General features: G+C 48.4%; 1 protein-coding gene across 4 annotated transcripts in view; it reads right to left on the bottom strand.

Moving 5' to 3' along the window:
• Positions 1-18,065, bottom strand: part of GALNT14 (polypeptide N-acetylgalactosaminyltransferase 14) — a 234,916-nt gene that overhangs the window by 32,287 nt on the left and 184,564 nt on the right. For all 4 annotated transcript variants that reach the window (XR_004428407.1, XM_033176134.1, XM_033176133.1 and 1 more), the window contains exons 4-8: positions 14,919-14,986; positions 12,430-12,495; positions 12,151-12,272; positions 2,870-2,957; positions 1,950-2,034 (exon numbers count right to left, since the gene is read on the bottom strand). Coding sequence is in view for 3 of the 4 variants with exons in the window: in XM_033176134.1 (XP_033032025.1) it covers positions 1,950-2,034; positions 2,870-2,957; positions 12,151-12,272; positions 12,430-12,495; positions 14,919-14,986 (429 nt within the window). In the remaining variant the exon portion in view is untranslated. The remainder of the gene's footprint in view (positions 1-1,949; positions 2,035-2,869; positions 2,958-12,150; positions 12,273-12,429; positions 12,496-14,918; positions 14,987-18,065) is intronic.

Here is an 18,065-nt window from a genome sequence, read left to right as displayed (position 1 = left end):
TCCTTATATAAAGGGGAAATTTGGACTCAGAGACAGACACACAGAAGGAAGAGGATGTGAAGAGATACAGGGAAGGCACGGCCCTCTATTGGCCAAGGAGAGAGGCTTAGAACAGCCCTCAGAAGGAAGCAACCCTGTGGACACCTTGATCTCAGACCTCTCCTCCGGAACTGTGGGATGATACATTTCAGTTGTTTAAGGAGCTCCGTGTGTGGTATGCTGTTACAGCAGCCCTAGCAAACTCACACATCCTCATATTTTTTTTTCCTTTTCTTGGCCCCAGTTCCCAACCTTCCCTGCAGAGATGCCAGAGAAATGCCTGAAAAGGGGCTACCAAGGAAGGCAGGAGGGGAACAGATTCCAAGCTAATAATCAGTGGCTGGGTAGGTGGGCAAACCCTCAAAGACCTGGCCCCCATTCAGCGGATCCAGAGGGTGAAGGGAGTTTTATTCCATATCAAACAAGGAATTGATGGACAGCTGGTCAGAAGCCCAGGTCTCCTGATGCTGCCACATCCTGCTGTTCCCTGAGAACTGGCTTCATCCTGGGAAACAAGTGCCCTCTGATGAGCAGAGCTGTCCCACAAGAAGAGAACTTGTCCTGAGAACGATACCCCTGGGACAGAGGCAGGAAAACCCCATGGGAGTTGCACAGCATCACCTTGACCCTTTGCTCTTCCCACGCCCACACCATGCACTGCCGCTGGTGAGGAGCTGATATGAGCTGTGTGATGCTCAGCATAAGAAGAAGCTCCTCGTCCCTCTCCCTTTACAAATGAAGGACTTTGTCCCAGGTGCCATCTGGCTCCAATCTCCCTCTTGGTATCTGTCCAAATAGAGAAGCCTGGAGGAGCAAGGAGGGGCCGTCAGGTAGATGAGACCAAGGTCCTGCCCCACAGTAGAATTCTCAGAGTCCCCACCCCCATCTGGAAGGTCACCATTCATATTCCCATTTTTGGCTCTTGCTGGTCCCTTTGTCCTCAATTTGACTTAAGCCAATGCACCAAAACTGATTAAATATTTACTATGTGCCAACACCAGAGACACAGTGATGCCTTTGGTTACTCCTGGGCATCCCTAATCTGGACTGAGAAATCCAGTGGCCTCTGTTTCTATCCATGCACTTCTTATTCTCCTGCTGCCCTGCCTGAGGCAGATTTGTTTTAGCTTAAGTATTCCCAAGAGGCCTGGAACGGCCAGGAACGACTTACTGTCCAGTAGGTAGGACACCAAGACTATCACTCTTGATGCTGAGACCACAGGCTCCCCTGTGTGGTGGCCACTTGCTGAGACCACAGGCTCCCCTGTGTGGTAGCCAATTGCTCTATTCTACTTCAAGCCCTCAGCTGGTCCCCAGGCCCCATGCAAAGCCCTAGCCACCATATGCTGTGGGTCACAGTGGGGCCTGGAAAAGAGGATGTGGGTTAGGACAAAGCCATCCACAGCCCGGCAAAGCTTCCAGAGTTCAAGCCACTGTCATGTTCCTGTAGAGAACAGGGCAGCTGTGCTTATGAACACGTCACAGTGGCCTTCATATTGCCCTCCACTTATAGCAGCGGCTGACTCAATTTTCCTGGGCTGAATTCTGACATCCAAGACCCTGGGACTTTGCTCCTGACCCTAAAGGACCATCTTTCCCCTCATTAGAGGCCCAATGGGACCATTCAACCAATGTTGGGCTCCGACATTAGCAGGAGGCACAAGGACATCACGGCATGTGTGAAAGTGGGCAGCACACCTCAGCACCGGCTCTGCCGGCCCCCATCCCCTTAGCGAGAAGTCCCCAAGAGGATAGAAACCTCCTAAAATAAAGGCAAAAGTGGATATGGCCTGGCAAAGGCTCCCTTTGTCTGCTTGATGCTTTGACATCTGATATTGAGCACCTCCCTACACTCGACAGGATTCAGTGGCGATGGTCCACCCACCCCTGCACAGACCCTTCCCACTTACCTGATGGGCTCTGTGGGGTCCAGGCGCCGAGCCTTCTGCTCTGGGGAGAGCTGCTCCCACTGGAAGTGGAGGCTCCAGTCAAACCCTACAACACAGCACCAACCCACTTGTTTTGGTCTCTCAAAAGCACTTGCTCATTCTGCACCTTCTCCAGAAGGTCATGAATGCACCCAGGTCCTGGAGAGGCAGGTCTCAAAGAGGCCGGTGCCTGGATTACAGGTTTCCTTAGGCTGACCAGCAGCATGGCTGTCAAACTCCACTCACAGCTTCCTGCTCTTCCTTTACCCACTACTGCCTCTCTGAGCCTTCTCTGCTGTGTAGGGTTAGAAATAAAGGGCAGGGGATAAAGAGCTAGGGGTAGGGCCTGAGGATGACAGGATGGATAGTCATGGAATGTGGGCTTCGGCACTGAGTCTCAGGAAGGTGTGAGCAGGAGGTTGGTGAGAGGCTCCTAGACTACCTGAGCCACCTAAAAGTCATTCTTGCAGTGGGGGCAACAGTGGGTCCTGTGTGGAGAGCTGGGGTGGGTCTCCCCAAACATGCTCCCCTCCCTAAAGTCCCTACTCCTGTTAACAGAATAATCACATGTCTCTAGGAGAGGGTGGTACTCGCTGCTGGCATCAGAGCAATGCAGGCCGCATGTAGCTGGGAAATCCTTGCTCCCATTACGTTCTTGGGCCCTGAGGTGAGCCCAGTCTTACAGCTGGAGCTCTGGGTGCTGGGAGCATCCTGCCCACTCCCTAGCCCTTCCATCCACAGTCCTGGTGGTAAGGGCCAAGCTAAGGTAATTATAGTGCAGGTTGCACGCTGAGCTTTCTCGACAAGCCACTAAGAGCTTTTCCTTCACTCTCCCCACTTAAAAGCAGTGACTGGGAGGAAAAGAAAATGCTTACTGGGGAGGAGGTGTCAGCCCGACTCACCCCCTCTGAGCTCCGAGGCAGACTCGATGTAGGTGAAGGTGTCCAGGTTAATGATATCGATCACAGGGCACACCACCCGCGTGTAGTCCTGTAAGACAATAGACCCGCACTCAGCTTATGGAGAGGAGCCCAGCTGGGAGTCACGGAGCTTGGGATGGCCTCATGAGGGTAGTGCCAGAGATGAGTTTTGTGGCCTTCACAGAGTCCTTTCGTCTCTGGATCTTAATTTTTCCATCTATAAAAGGGAGTACTGGGCACTGGAACCTCTCCAGTTCTGATGCCTAAAATGCTAAGAGGTTTTCCTTGACTGCTGGGACCTCCCTGCCACAGTGGCCATCTAAGAAAGGTGGACATGATGGAGGCTGGCTGGGGAGTATTGCACACCCAGAAAGTGGAAATCGAGAAGAAGGGGCTCCAGAAGGCCTTCACCATGAATGGGGCTCTAGGAGGCAGAGGACATAGTCAGGTGGTGATACGGTTTGGATCTGCGTCCCCAGTCAAATCTCACGTTAAACTTCAGTCCCCAGTGTTGGACGTGGGGCCTGGTGGGAGGTGACTGGATCATGGGGGTGGATTTCTCATGAACGGTTTAGCACCATCCTCTTGGTGCTGTTCTGGTGATAGACAGTGTGTTCTTCTTGTGAGATCTGGTTGTTTAAAAGTGTGTGGCACCTCCCCACTCATTTGCTCTGTTGCTCCTGCTCTGGCCATGTGACCAGCCTGTTCCCCCTTCACCTTCTGCCATGATTGTACGTTTCCTGAGCTCTCCCCCAAAGCTGAACAGATGCCAGCATCATGCTTCCTGTACAGCTCGTGGAACCATGAGCCAATTAAACCTCATTTCTTTTATAAATTATCCCAGTCTCTGGTATTTCTTTATAGCAATGTGAGAATGGACTAATACAGCTGGGAAGGTGACCCCAAGACTGCAGCCCCAAGAAGCAAAACCGTACACCCATGGTGCTTCATTCTAGGCCTGTGGTTTATGGATAAGCTGATGAATAGCATCTCCCAGAGTCCTAGTTTTAATTGTCCCCTGCAGATTAAGAGGCCCCGACTTTCCTCTTAGCTTCCAGACTCAGACACAATATGCCATTGGCCACCTCCATGTGAATTTCACTCACCCTTCAAAGGTTGGCTTCATTGTCTTCTCCCCAAACATGCTCCCTTCCTTAAGTTCCCCTATTTCTGTTAACAGAGTCATCACCTGTCTCCTCTCCTCGCAGCACTAAATGAAGAAGCTTCACCCAGCCCATCAACCAGACCAAATCCTGCTGGTTCTAACTCCAAAACTGCTCTTTGAGTTCAGTCTGCTTCTCCTCCATCCCCTCAAGCCTGGAGTACTACAGTGGACTCCTAAACCCAACCCCACTCTATCTCCTGCTCTTCCCCTTTTATTCCACATATGGCTGCCAAAGTTGTCTTTCTGATTTGCAAATCTGACTCTGCCACTCAGCTGCTAAAAACTTTAACTGCCTCTAAGATAAGTACAAACTCCTTAGCATAGCATCCCAGACCATCAAGAACAGGCCTGTCTCTAGCTTTCCAGCCTCATTACTTGCTATGTCCCTCAGGCCACCCCATCTATAGCATCAAAATCATATAGCGGGAAACATTTTCAAAATATGCAAGCCTAAGTCACCAGCTTCTTGGAGCCATCAAGCCACTGTATATGTATTTTTCAAAATTCTCATTTCTGGGTGAGTAGCCCTGTACCCGATGTGCCGTGAGGAAAACTCCCCACATTGCTCAGAGAGGTGTCAATGAGCTGTGAATACTGAAAATTTTGGACAGCTAAATGGGAATCAGACAGCCCATCAAAACCAGCAGGTCCCCGGGAACCAGGCAGGACTGCTTTTCCAATCCTCTGTACCAACAACCCTTTGGCCAGCACAGGCAGGAACCTCTGTTTCTCCTTGAAGCCATTTAATTTCCTGGTTCAATCTTTCCCCCAAATGAGGTTGTCTTCTTATTTTAAACTCTAGATTCACTGAGTGCCTGATTTTAAGTTCACAGACTTAATCTGGCCCTCAGCCTCCCACATGTGACTCATTCTGACAGTAACAAGGTGCCTCTGAAAACCAATTGGCCCACATGGAAAGAAATGCTCATTTTCAATGCATGACTTCTACCTCTGGGATGTCACAGATGGTTCATTCACAGTCAGCACTGCACCTGCCCAGCTGCCACAGTTCCTCTGGGGCTCTTGGGCCACTGTCATTGTGTGTCTGTGGATCTGTCCACAGGATCCATATGGCTTCACACTGCAGGCACACACACCACCATCCATACAAATACCTGTACATGCACACACAAATACACACACAATTGTTCCTTAAATTCTGAAATGACCTCAGAAGTTCAGAGATATCTTCTGTATGTCTGACAAAGTCTTGATTTTGCCTTTGCTTTGAGCTTTGGGGCCTCTGCAGCTGTACTAGGGACTTCTGTGACTCTTATGCAATAAAGAATTAACCATGCCCAAAGATACGTTTGGCCCTTGCCCAGCTCCCGGGAGGTAACCTCTAACCCCTTGGAATGTCCTGCCTAGAAGAGTGTCTTTGTTTGCCTGGGGCTGTGGGTTACACCAGATAATCTATGCTAACAATGTGGTTTATAGTGAAGACCTTGGGCCATCTGGTACCAAGTCAACTTGACCTCTGGAAAGGCATGGAGATCATGAGGTAGTCAGCCATGTCTATTTACTGACCCCCAATAAAAACCCTGGATATCGAGGCTTGGGGGAGCTTTCCCCTTTGGCAATACTCTGTGATGTTGCCTCATAACCTTGCTAGGAGAAGTAAGTGGTATCTGTACAACCTACTGGGAAAGGACAACTGGAAGCTTGTGTCTGGACTCTTCCTGTGCACCTTTACCCATTGCTGTTTTAATCTGTATCTTTTCACTGTAGTTAAGCCATAACCATGATTCTAACAGTTTTGCTGAGTCCTCAGTCCTTGTAGCAAATTATTAAACCTGAGGGTAGTCTTGGGCACCCCCAGATTGCAATCCTGTTTTGCTTTGACTTAAAAAAAAAAATCTTTCCCCAGTATTTAAAAACTGCAATAGAAAATAAAATGCTGGTTGCTTACTTTGGTCACAGACTTTCCCAGAAGCCATGCATGGGCTCTGCCTCCAGGGCTGCAACAGGCTCTGGTGCACTCCTCCTATAAGCTCTGAGGGGTTCTGTCCTTCTATTATTCATGTCATAGCTCAATTGTGGCATTTGCTTGGCTGAGAGTCTTGGAGGCCAGATAGGTACTGAGGGATATTTGGGGCTAAGTACACATAAAGCTATGACCTTGAATAGGCCTGCAAGAGGCTTTATAAATGAGTCACCAAAGCCAGGACACGACCTCTCTGAGTGCCCTGGGAGGTCAGTACCTGCTCCGCTTTTGTATCCCTCAGCCCCGGCCCAAAGCCTGGTGGGTAGCAGGTGTTCAATCTGTGCTTGCTAAAAGAGGGCATCTATTAGTTCCCTCTAAGGACACTGTGTCAGTGTTGCCAGCAAGCAGGTGGGTCAATTACAGCTGAACAAGATGGCTTCTCCTCCTGTAGGCTGGGTGATGGAGGGACTCTCAATTAAAGCACCGAGGCACACTGAGCTCTCTGTGTGCATGCCCCAGCAGGATGTATCTTTAAAACAAGGTCCATGCTTAGGCTCAAGCAGGCAGCTGGTGGAACCCTCGCAGATCCTGGACCACACTCCCTCCTCTCCCCTCCTCCAAGCAAATCCAAGCCCCTACTCTCCACTCGACTCCTATCCAACCCTCACCAGGAGCAACTACAAGAGGCTGAATGCATCAGCCCATGGCCATCTATCACTCCTGCCATCAGGCCTCTCATTTCTCCACTGAGTCATGTAATTAAAACCATCTTGTGAATGGGCAATCATAAAGCTCCTAGAAACATCCACTCTTGTTATCAACCAGCACTCCTGAGTACTTACTGCGGTTTAGGAATCGTGGCAGGTGCAAAGATGAGTAAGACCTCACAGTCTAGGGAAGGTGAGGACAGGTGAATAGATGGTTCTGATGTGGGTATAGACACACAGCCTGGGGGCGTCTAAGCTGGCCTGAAGGGAGGGATGGGGAACACAGGGAGGAGTACCCAAGGAGGTGACATTGTGGGGCAAAGACAAGGACACGTGGGTTGACAGGACACCTGGGTTCCAATTCTGATTCTGCCATCTAGAATATGTGTGACCTTAAGTAAATCAGCCAGCTCTGGGGACTCTTTTTCTTCATCTATAAAAGAAAGACAAACTATTATTTGCAAAACTATCCTGCCTCTCTAACTGGGCTTTGTGAGGAAACAAGAGAGAAAGGCATGTGAGAAGGCTTTGAAGAATATGTAAGCTATGATTTATATAAATTTACCAGATGCTTTGCAGAGATTGGAGTTTCTTAAAATCTTTTTTTCCTACTAAAGAACTATGTGGATAAGGAGAGTGAAAAAAAAAATAAGCTTATGTTTAAAAAAAAACCCCAACTTGGTACTTGTTTCAAGTATCATCATGTAATTGAAAGGAAAAGAAGGAAAACTGGGGAGGTTTTCAATGTGGAAAACACCAGCTGAGGACAGCGGATGACAGCTGAAGCCCAGCCTCTTTCTTATCTCTTTCTATTTTTGAAAATCCCAAACTCCAATTACAGCTTAAAATTTCCACTTCCACTCACAGGATCAAATCATGTCCTACTCTGAGACAAGACACATCCAAAGACACCAGGAAACACAGGCTGACGCATGCCCCCACTCCCTGTCCCCAAAGGGCTGGCCCAGAGGAACTGTTCCAGGTCATTAAAAGAGTCAGAGTCACACCAACATGGCACAAGTATACATAGGTAACAAACCTGCACGTTATGCACATGTATCCTAGAACTTAAAGTATAAAAAAAAGAAAAAAAAAAAAAAGAGTCAGAGTCTTAGCAAAAACCTCTGCAGTCCACAAGGCCTCTGCAGACCTGGGAGGGTGAGAGCTGGACCATGGCTCCTGGGTTTGTCTCTTCGCTAATCTCTTTGCTACAAAAGCTTTAGCTCAGATGGGGGTGAGGACCCCAGGAGCTTAGCTTAGGAGGAGAAGGAGCGTTGGCAGCAAGCAGATATTGCTCACATTCGGAAAGGAAGAGATGAAGGCTTTGCCTGACCAGCAGGTAAGGCTGGCCATGGATGTAGAAAGGATAGCACTTTTCAGAGAGGGTTTCTGAGATGAACTTGGGGCCACTGGGACAGAAAGGGCTTCACAGGTTCATTAACTGCCCAAGGAAAGCAAGGCTCCCTTAACACATTCCGCAGGGACAAAATCAGCCTGGGGATCCCTGCAGGTTAAGCATCAAATTACCATATGAGCCAGCAGCAATTCACATATGCACCCCAAATAATTGAAAACAGGAACCCAAATGAAACCTTGTACACAAATATTTATAACAGCGCTATTCACAAAAGTAAAAAGGTGGAAACAACCCAGGTGTTCATCAATGGATGGATGGATAAACAAAATGTGGCATACACAGGCTATGGAATATGATTAGCCATGAAAATGAATGCCAATACATGCATTCATACTTGAAACAGTATGCCAATATCCATACAACACAGATAAAACCCAAAGATACGCTAAGTGAAAGGAACCAGGATCAAAAGGCCACATGTTGTGTGATTCCATTTATATGAAATGGGCCCAACTGGCAAATCCATTGAGACAGAGAACGGATTAGCAGTGACCAGGAGCAGGGTGAAGAGGAGAATGAGGAGTGAGTGATTGCCAATGGGTATGAGGTTTCCTTTTGGAGTAATAAAAACTTTTCCTTTTGGGGTGATGAAAAATTTTTAAATTAAGTAGTGGTGAAGATTACACAACCCTGTGAATATATTAAAATCACTGAATTGCCCACTTTCAAAAGGTTAAAATGGTAAGTTTCATTATATGTATTTTGGCATGGGCACAGCTCTGGGCAGAGAGCTCCTGGGTTCAGGTCTGAGTCTTTACCATGACCTCACCTAGCAGCCCCCAACATCCAAGGAGACCTGGGGTCCCAAGAACTTCAGTTCCAGGGTGCATGGCCAGCAAACTGAGAGGGGAAGGGGTCTGATCAGAGGCAGAGGTCCTGAGGGGCGAACAGCCTGAGGAGAGACAGAAGTGCCAAGTGTGCACTGCACCATGCCCTGGACCTCAGCCCCTCATTTCCTTCTCAGAGATGAACTTCTTGACTGCAAGTGTACAATACAACGCATCTGCCATTCTCTCGGCAAGGAGCAAGCTGCCTTAGAAACGTTGCTCAGAAAATGCTTATGTATAACATTAAGGGAAAAAAGCAGAATACAAAAATCATATAAATACAGTATTATAATAACTATTTAAAAAGACACTTTCTACAAAGGCAAAAAGATCCTGAATGGAAAGAAATGTTAACAGTGGAAGTCTTTGCATGACAGAGTTTTGGTTGATTTGTTTTCATTCTACGATTCCATATTTTCCAAAATGTCTGCAATGACCATGGGTTACTGTTGTAATGGAAAATGAGAGGTCTCAGCCTCCTCCATCCTCTGCCAAGGAGTTTTCCATTATACCACAGTCCCTGAGTTTGAAATCCACTTTAAAAATATGACCTTAGTTTAGGTAAGGAATACCTTGTCTCTTCTGTGTAAAATCCCCTGTAAACAGAGACACTATCTCCAACTCCCACCAGTTTCTTCCCAGCTAAGCACTCCTAGACTTAGTTCTGATTCTGCAACCTTAACCTTTAGTTTTTGTTTACCATATCGCAGTTTCCTTTTAACTCCAGGCATGAAGGGCAGCAGGATGACATAGCTGACCTTAGGGTAGTGTCAACAACTCACAGGCAGAGAGACTTTTTTGGGGAGGTAAAGGTTCCTGCTGGGGAGTAGAGTTCCTCTACTTCCATAAACAGGAGGTGCGCAAATGTTTTCCGCATTTCTTCCTCACAAATGAATTCCTTCCCTTTTTTTTTTTTTTTGAGACGGAGTCTTGCTCTGTCACCCAGGCTGGAGTGAAGTGGCACGATCTCGACTCACTGCAACCTCTGTCCCCCTGGTTCAAGTGATTCTCCTGCCTCAGCCTCCCGAGTAGCTGGGACTATAGGTGCGCACCACCACACCCAGCTAACTTTTTATATTTTCAGTAGAGACGGGGTTTCGCCACGTTGGCCAGGATGGTCTCCATCTCCTGACCTTGTGATCTGCCTGCCTCAGCCTCCCAAAGTGCTGGGATTACAGTCATGAGCCACCGCACTGGCCTAATTTCCTTCTTTCTAGAGTTTTTGTGGTTGCTTCTACTTGCAGTTACTTAAACTGTGCTTCCCTTTACTGGAGGTCATTTGTGAACCAGTGTGGCACCAATGCACAAGGAATCCAGCAGGCCTTACTAAGCAGGGTATGGATTCCTTTACACAGCCCATTCCAACCCTTGGGACTCTGCTCAAAATAGGTGCTCAGGAAATGTCTGTTGATTCATTTATGGGTAGGAAGCAAGCTTGATTTTCTCCTCTTCCAACCATAACAACTCCCCACGGCATCTGGTTTTTTATTATCATTTCCGAACACTGAGCACCTACTCTATGACAGGCAGCGTGGCCACAAGGAGGCATTGGTGCCCGCACTGGATTTGTAAGCTATTAGGGGAGGCAAAGGACTAACCTAGAAGAGGAAATGGTGGGTCAAGGGAGCAATGACTGCCAGGAATGATCCTAGCTGGCCATGAAGTCAGAAAAGACTGCCTAGAGGAAGGGAGCCACGGACAAGGCCCCGCAGAGCAAGGGGGTTTGTGGAGAGGAGGGGAAAGGCATCCAGGAACAGGAAGGGCTTGCACAGAGCTGGAGCAATGGGAATGTCGGGGCATGTCCAGGGACAAGGGGCTGCAGAAGAGAGCACGGAGGGAGGGGTGCATTTGGAAGGGACTTCAGTGCCAGGAGAGGCCCTTCAACAGGTATCTGTTCATGGCAACATTTCCCAATCGAGACCTCTTTGCCTAGGAGATATCAAAAAAGAGTAGGAGAGGAGACTTTTCTTTTTCCTCTTTTTTGTTTTTGAGACCGAGTTTCACTCTTGTCGCCCAGGCTGGAGTGCAATGGTGCAATCTCAGCTCACTGCAACCTCTGCCTCCTGGGTTCAAGTGATTCTGGAGAGGAGATTTTTCTAAACAACACTAAGTGGACGACGAGCCATCCCAATCTCAGACAAAATGGTTACTGATGGGCCTTAACATCTAGGCCCATGTGACAGAACTTTGTAAACCCACTGAGGTTCTCTCTTTGGAATGAACAATGTTGGGAAGGATTTCCTTGTTTTCTTCTGAGCAGACGACATAGCTTATTCTTCAGTCCCCTTAACACTGTCATTATGCAGGTAGGAATTTAGGAGCTACCATGAAGAGTGAGCAGGAAATAACCACAGCACAGGGAAGATGCTGTTGAGGCAATGCCAGGGATCTGGTGCTGGTGGTACCAACCAGAAAACATCGGACCTAGTGACGTATTTGCCCTGTTTCCTCTTCAGTGAAGTGGGTATATTCAAAATACCTGACCTCCTCCTTCACAGAATGGCTATAGGAGTCAATAACTCAGGAAGAGGAACGTACAGTACAAATGCTAGTCATTGAATTGATACTGCCATCTGCAATTGCCACACATTCTGTAGTCAGTAGGGAAGTGGATAGACTTCAGGGAATATAAAATAATAAGAAAAATTAAATTTCCTTTCACTTTTTGGGGAGTAATTGAGACACTGGAGGAATGAAGCATCTAGAATTGTAGAGTAATTTAAGGGCAAACAGGGGCAAGGAATTCAGGTCTCTTAGCATCTAGCCTGCCTGCTTGGTGTAGCCTTTGGGTGAGGGTAGAAGTAAGACAGAGGCCCCAGGAATTAGGGGATGAACCCTGGTTAAGTTTGCTGCCTCCTTTTTATAAAAGACACCCATAAAGGTTCCCATTCTGGAACCTTCTGCTCTCCAGTAGAACCAGTTCTGGGCAGTTCATTCCTACCCAAGAAACTGCATACGTTATGTCCCAGCTGTCCCAAGTGCAAGCCTGCTATGGGTGACAGTCCCAGTCACAACACATCCCGGTCCTTGCTCCACCACTGATGCCTTGTGATCTCACACAGGCTGCTCTACCTTAGTTCCTTCATCCATAAAATCAGGACTGCGATCTGTTCTGCCCACCTCCCAGAAGAACTGGGGATGCATATGTGAAGTAATGAGCTTGAGAGAGAGCCTGGAGAAAGCTGGGGCATGAGGCCTGGCCCTGCTCCTCAGCCTCACTCACCTCTTTGACCCTGTGCAACAGAGGCTGGAGCCAGTCCCTGTTCACCTCACAGTGGCTGTCGAGGAAAGTCAGAGTGGTGCCCTGGGCAATGTCAGCGCCCCGAATCCGGGACCGGACCAGACCTGCAGTCAGGAACAAATGACGAAGTGGGTGCCACTGTCACTCCATTGTCCAGCAAGACTAGGGAGAAGCCACCGAGCATTCCCCACTGACACACCATCACACCTTCGACCCCCGCACACTGACCCTGGAGGCTCCCGCATAGCAGCTCAGACCTACCTTGTCGTTCATTATTGCGCAAGCATTTCACCTTGGGCAACTTGATGAGCTGTTTACAGTCATCAGCTGCAAAGACAAAAGGTTAAGCCAACTGAGCGTCTGGAGATGGACCTACATGTTACAACTGTGTGCATTGCAGGTGAACCTGAAGGGTAGGTGACGCAGCCCTGCCCACTGTCCCCTAACTGCAGAGCGCAGTCCTGACTCCAGGGTGTTTCCAGGCTGTGAGGGGCTGACAAATCACTGCTGTCATACAAGGTGGCCAGCCTAGGGCAAAGAGGCCTCAACTGGGCCACTTTGGAACAGGTCAGTACACAGTGGCACCTGTATACTTGCTTGAAAATGTTCCAGGTGGAAAATCCTGGCCTAGTCACCTGGGGACATTTCTCTTTTCTTTTTAGTTATCTTTCTCTTTAAACAATTTTTAATTTAATTTTTTAATCTTTAATTCTTATGGGCACATGGTACGTATATACATTTATGGGGCACAGGAAATGTTTTGACCCAGGCATGCAATGTGTAATAATCACATCATGGAGAATGGGGTATCCATCCCCTCAAGCATTTATCCTTGTTATTAATACAAACAATCTCATTTCTCTTTTTCTTTTTCAGATGGAGTCTCACTCTGTCACCCAGGTTGGAGTTCAGTGGCACGATCTTGGCTCATGGCAACTTCTACCTCCTGGGTTCAAGCGATTCTCCTGCCTCAGCCTCCCGAGTAGCTGGGACCACAGGCATGCACTGCCACCACGCCTGGCTAATTTATGTATTTTTAGTAAAGACAAGGTTTCACCATGTTAACCAGGTGGGTCCTGAACTCCTGACGTCAGATGATCCTCCCGCCTTGGCCTCCCAAAGTGCTGGAATTACAGGCACAAGACACTGCGCCCGTCCCCATTTTTCTTTTCTTATAGGCCATTCAAAGCAAAAGATTAGAGTCCTGGTCACTTTAGTAGGTCTGGTAAGAACTGCTGGAAGGCCAAGACTAGAGGAGAGTTTAGACTTTCCTTTCAGCTCACAGACCTGCTTTGGGAAGGGTCCCACTCAGCATGCCTCCCATTACACAGAGCTGGTTCACCTCTCCACCATACAGGAAACCCCATCCGAGGCATCTGTCCCTGTCACTCCTTGGCTTGCCTGCTGCTCCTCACTCCTTTGGTTCACCAGCTCCCTGGCTCTGAACCCCATATCTTGGTTTTGCTTTATTAGTTTTTGACTTTGGCCTCCCTGCTTGGCTCTGAACTTTAAAGAAAAGACTTACACAGGCTTCTGGGCTAGGTACTATTCTAAACACTTCAAACGTGTTAACATATTTTTTTTTTCCTTACATAAACCATATATACTATGATTATCTCTGTTTTATAACAAGGAAACTGACGCGCAGGAGGTTGATTATTTGCCTAAGGCACGTAGCTAGTGAGTGATTTACAGGTCTAGGATTTGAACCTAGGCAGTCTGGCTCCAGAGTCCATGCTGTATTCTGCTTGCAAGTGAATCCAGCAGCACTCTCTTCTCTTGCCTTAGTGCCAGGCTACCCCTCGGCAGGGCCAGTGTCTGCCCACCTCCAAGTTCTTCCTCATTAGGGAAGGGAGAGCAGATCCTCAAGTTCCAGAACTCAGAATCTTGATCTCATTGCTCTGGGCCTCATGTACAGCCCGCTTCCGCATCACCTCCAGAGGTTCCGAGGCTGAACCAATGGGTGTGGGTTTCCAGCCTTCATACAGCAGACCCCAGCGTGGGGGTGACTCCCCATGCCCATCTTCCAGCCTCACAGCTGGTGTGGGTGGGCTCCACTCTGCTTGGACTCGGAGCTGTCCACAGTGGTCATTCCGTTTCCCTCAGTTCATCACCAGGAAGAGGGTGTTCTGCTTGGTTATGACTGACTGCACAGAACTGTACCCAGGCTCCTGGGAGGATGGCTTTCATGGGAGGTGTTGGCACTACCAGTACATTAATTCTGACAATGCTTCGACTATTATTGTACCTTTCAAATTCGATGCACAGTGTCTGGAAAGACACCCATGTTTTTCTTGGGGAGAGTGGATTTGCTGTGAATTTGAATGGGACCCAGGTTCTTTGATAGGATAACTGGAGGACACAAGGTAGGCAATGGTGATGAGCAAGTGTGCCAAAAGGTTGGAAGGCAGCCCTCACTGTGTCATGGCCAGGTGACAGGATGTCCCATGGCAGCGGCGGGGGTGGGGGGGCAGTTGCAAAGATAGGGCCCACCCAGACCTCCCAGGGAGTGATAGGAAGAGGGCCTCAGCTCAGACTGCAGATTATTGCAGAGAACCCAAGAAACTGTTTTTTGGATATAAAGCTTCTCTCCTTCTGAGCTTAGCCATGGACACTCAAAGACTTCCATACCTATTACAAACCTGGGCTTTTCTGCATTCCCAGAAAACCAGTGGACTCACCTCTGCCTGTTACAGAGTGGCTGGGAACAGACGTTGGTGTTTAAAGAGCAAGTGAGCGACAAGACTTACGGTCATTGCTGAAGTCATCCACTAATATGATTTCCCGGATCAGATGCATAGGGGTGCGGTTTAATACACTGCAAGATGGAAAGAGAAAAAAATCATTGTGACTTCTAGTGGTAAAATATATGTTATTAATCTGAGTTTTAAATAAACACCATTGCATTTGAGGAATGAAAAATCAGAGCACCAAAGGGCTTGTCCAGTCATATTGCTTATCTGTGAGCCAGCAGGAATGTAATGCTGCCTTCACCATCTTAATGAATACCTCCACCACCCGCAAAGCCACCCAGACAGAAGCCCAGGGTTAACCTCGGCAACCCTCCTACTCCCTGAAACCCCACAGCAAATCAGTAAAGACTGGCCGGTTTGACTGGAAAATGTCACTCAAATCACTTTCACTTCTTATACCTCTACCCTGATTCAACCTATTCTGTCTGGTTTATAGCCTCAACTTGCTCCAGCCTCTCCCAGGCCATCTTGCTCGTGGTCTCCAGAGTGAGCTTTCTGACATGGAGCTTTGATTGTGTGATTCTCCTCGCCAATGCAAAGAAATAAACTGACAACCCCCCAGGTGCTCCTCATGTGGGATGAGGACATCCCAAATCCTCAGCACGTTCCTAAGGCCTTTGCCATCGGAAGCTGGCCCACCTTTTCCCACCTCCCATGCCCAGTGACACTGTCTGAAGCTGTCCTGCTCATTCATAACTGAGAGCCTCTCTCCTGCTGCTGCTGCTGCCGCTGCTTGAAATGCCCCTGTGCTGCCCACAAGGACCAGTTTGAATGTCACTTCCTCCCTAACAGCTTTCCAAGCCACTTAGTGAGAATTAATTGCTTCCTCCTCTGGGATCTCCTAGCAGTTTGTATCTGATCCTATGGCTTTTCTCACTTCCCAGCCCTGAAGTTTGGTTTTGTACCTTGCCTGCCTGTGGTCCCCTCTGGAGGGAAATATCCCAGGGTAAGACCCTTGACCCATTGCTCTCTTTATTGCCAGAGTCCAGCACAGCGCCTTGGTCCATAACTATTCCCTTGAGGGATATTTACTGAACACCTACTATGTGCTTAGCACTGGGCATATGATGATTCTACCCTCCAGAAGCTTGTGGTGAAGCCGCTACTTACTGCAAGCTGTGTAATCTTGGGCAAGTTACTTTACTGCTCTGTGCAGCAAAGGATCCCATCTAGAAAACAGGGATAATAATAGGAGAGTACTTATTTCACAGTGCAGTTGAGCAAATTAAAGGAGAAAGTGTATAAAAAGCATTTAGCATGATATTTGGCACTTAGTGATAACAAATGGTTGCAATTGTTCATTATCACTTAATTTGGTGCATTATTAATGATTTTTGAATCTAACTGACTCACTTACCCCTCCTGTGCTGTGGATCTCTACCCAAGGGCAAGGTTAACTCTGGGTCTTAGGCCTGACTGAGATGACTGGATCCTGTTTCTCCTGAACACCCCAAATCACGTGACTTCTCAGAAACATGCGTGGGCCACACCAGCCACCATGGGATTCCCAGAGCCCCATGTATGTTGGAGAGGGGCTTCAGAATGGATGCAGGTGGAGGCGCTGTGTGCAGCCCTCCTCCCAGGAGGGCCCTTCTGAGCCCTGATTGGAGTGCACCACCCCTTCTATGCAGGATGCAGACTCTTCCGGAAGAGAACTTAGCCTGGAGCTCCCATATTTATGAAGCCTTGGTTCTCACCATGGCAACTAGTATCAGGTGGAGAGAGGAACCCCAACACAAAGTCCTGAGCCCACTGTCTCTGTCTTCGGGAGCTCGGGGTCAGGGAGGGGAAAGAAAGACTGCAGCCTCTACCAGAGGATGATGGAAGGGGACTGTTCACCATGATCGTCCCAAAGAAAACACATACAAACAACAACCAGCCCTCTAATCAGGGAGGGAGGCAGGAGACAGCGGAAAACTTGCTGGAAGAATAACCCCTAATGAGGTTTGATTACGGCTGTAGATTCTGCATTCGATTCTGCTAAATCCCTGCCAGCTCTTTGAAATTCAAGAGTTCTCTTCTGAGAACATCAAAAGGTAAATCGCGTGCGGCTCTGCACTGGTTGAACTGAGAGATGATTAGTGAATAAAAGATGTCCAGGGTTTAAAACAGAAAAGAAAAAAAAAAAAAGAAATAGTCAGCAGCGAGTGCTAATTAGACCATTTCCTGGTAACACCTGGCTTGTTTTTGCTTCTCTAATCAGAACAGTTGGAGCGATGGTGGAGTCCCCTTAAACATGGCCTGCGGCTGGGAGGGCCTGAGGTGGGCATGTGCTCCGGGTGGTCAGAGGAGAAGGTCAAGTCCAGTCCAAGGGATCTGGCCTGGCCTAGGTGGTCCTCCAGGGCCCTCCCTCGTGCACACCCATTCTCATTCCCTCCACCCAGGGAGGGAATTGTTGCTCAGGTCTTCCCCACTTGCTCTCACCACTGCCTCTACAGCAAAGCAAATTCATTCTTTCGCCCAGGCCCAGCACAGGATAGCTCTTCTCAGCCTCACTCCCACTCCAGCTGCCTTCCCCACACCCTTCCTTACTCTGCCTCAGCATGGGAATAAGTGCTCTCCTCACTCTGCCTGGAATTGTTCTAGAACAGTCTTCTACATGCAGCTCATCTCTCTGCCAGAGGGCAGGTACACAGGCGGCTTCTACACCTGCTGCGCCCTAACTATGGGCCTTCAAGGAGCCCCCAGAGGCTGCAGGGCAGCGTGGGCAGTGTGGGCTCAGAGGCCAGGTGGGCTGCACCACCCACTAACTGTGCAATCCTGAACCAGATAGATGCTGGTTCGCTCCCAGCCTTCATTTCCTCCTGTAATTACATTTTCCTTGTAAAAGCAGGCGATATTAATACTTGACCTACTTCACAGGCTTTTGTGCGTGTGAAATGAGGAAATGTATTTGAAATTGCTTTGTGAACTCCACGGTACTCTATGCAGGCAGGTTTTATCAAACGCTCCATAAATACCAGCAGAATGAAGACCCAAGCCCAGCTGACAGTTGAGTTTAGTCATTCTGGAGTGCGACTAACTTGGGTTCAAGTACTGTTTCTTTGTATCCACCATTCACTAGCAGGGAGAGCTTCAGTAAGTACTGAACCTTCAGCACTATAATTTCCTCAGCTGTGTGAAAAGAGCTCACCATGCCTGGCA

Source organism: Trachypithecus francoisi, unplaced genomic scaffold, assembly GCF_009764315.1.
Source record: "Trachypithecus francoisi isolate TF-2019V2 unplaced genomic scaffold, Tfra_2.0 Lachesis_group17, whole genome shotgun sequence".
NCBI lineage: Eukaryota > Metazoa > Chordata > Mammalia > Primates > Cercopithecidae > Trachypithecus > Trachypithecus francoisi.
This window is presented reverse-complemented; position numbering and strand designations above follow the sequence as displayed.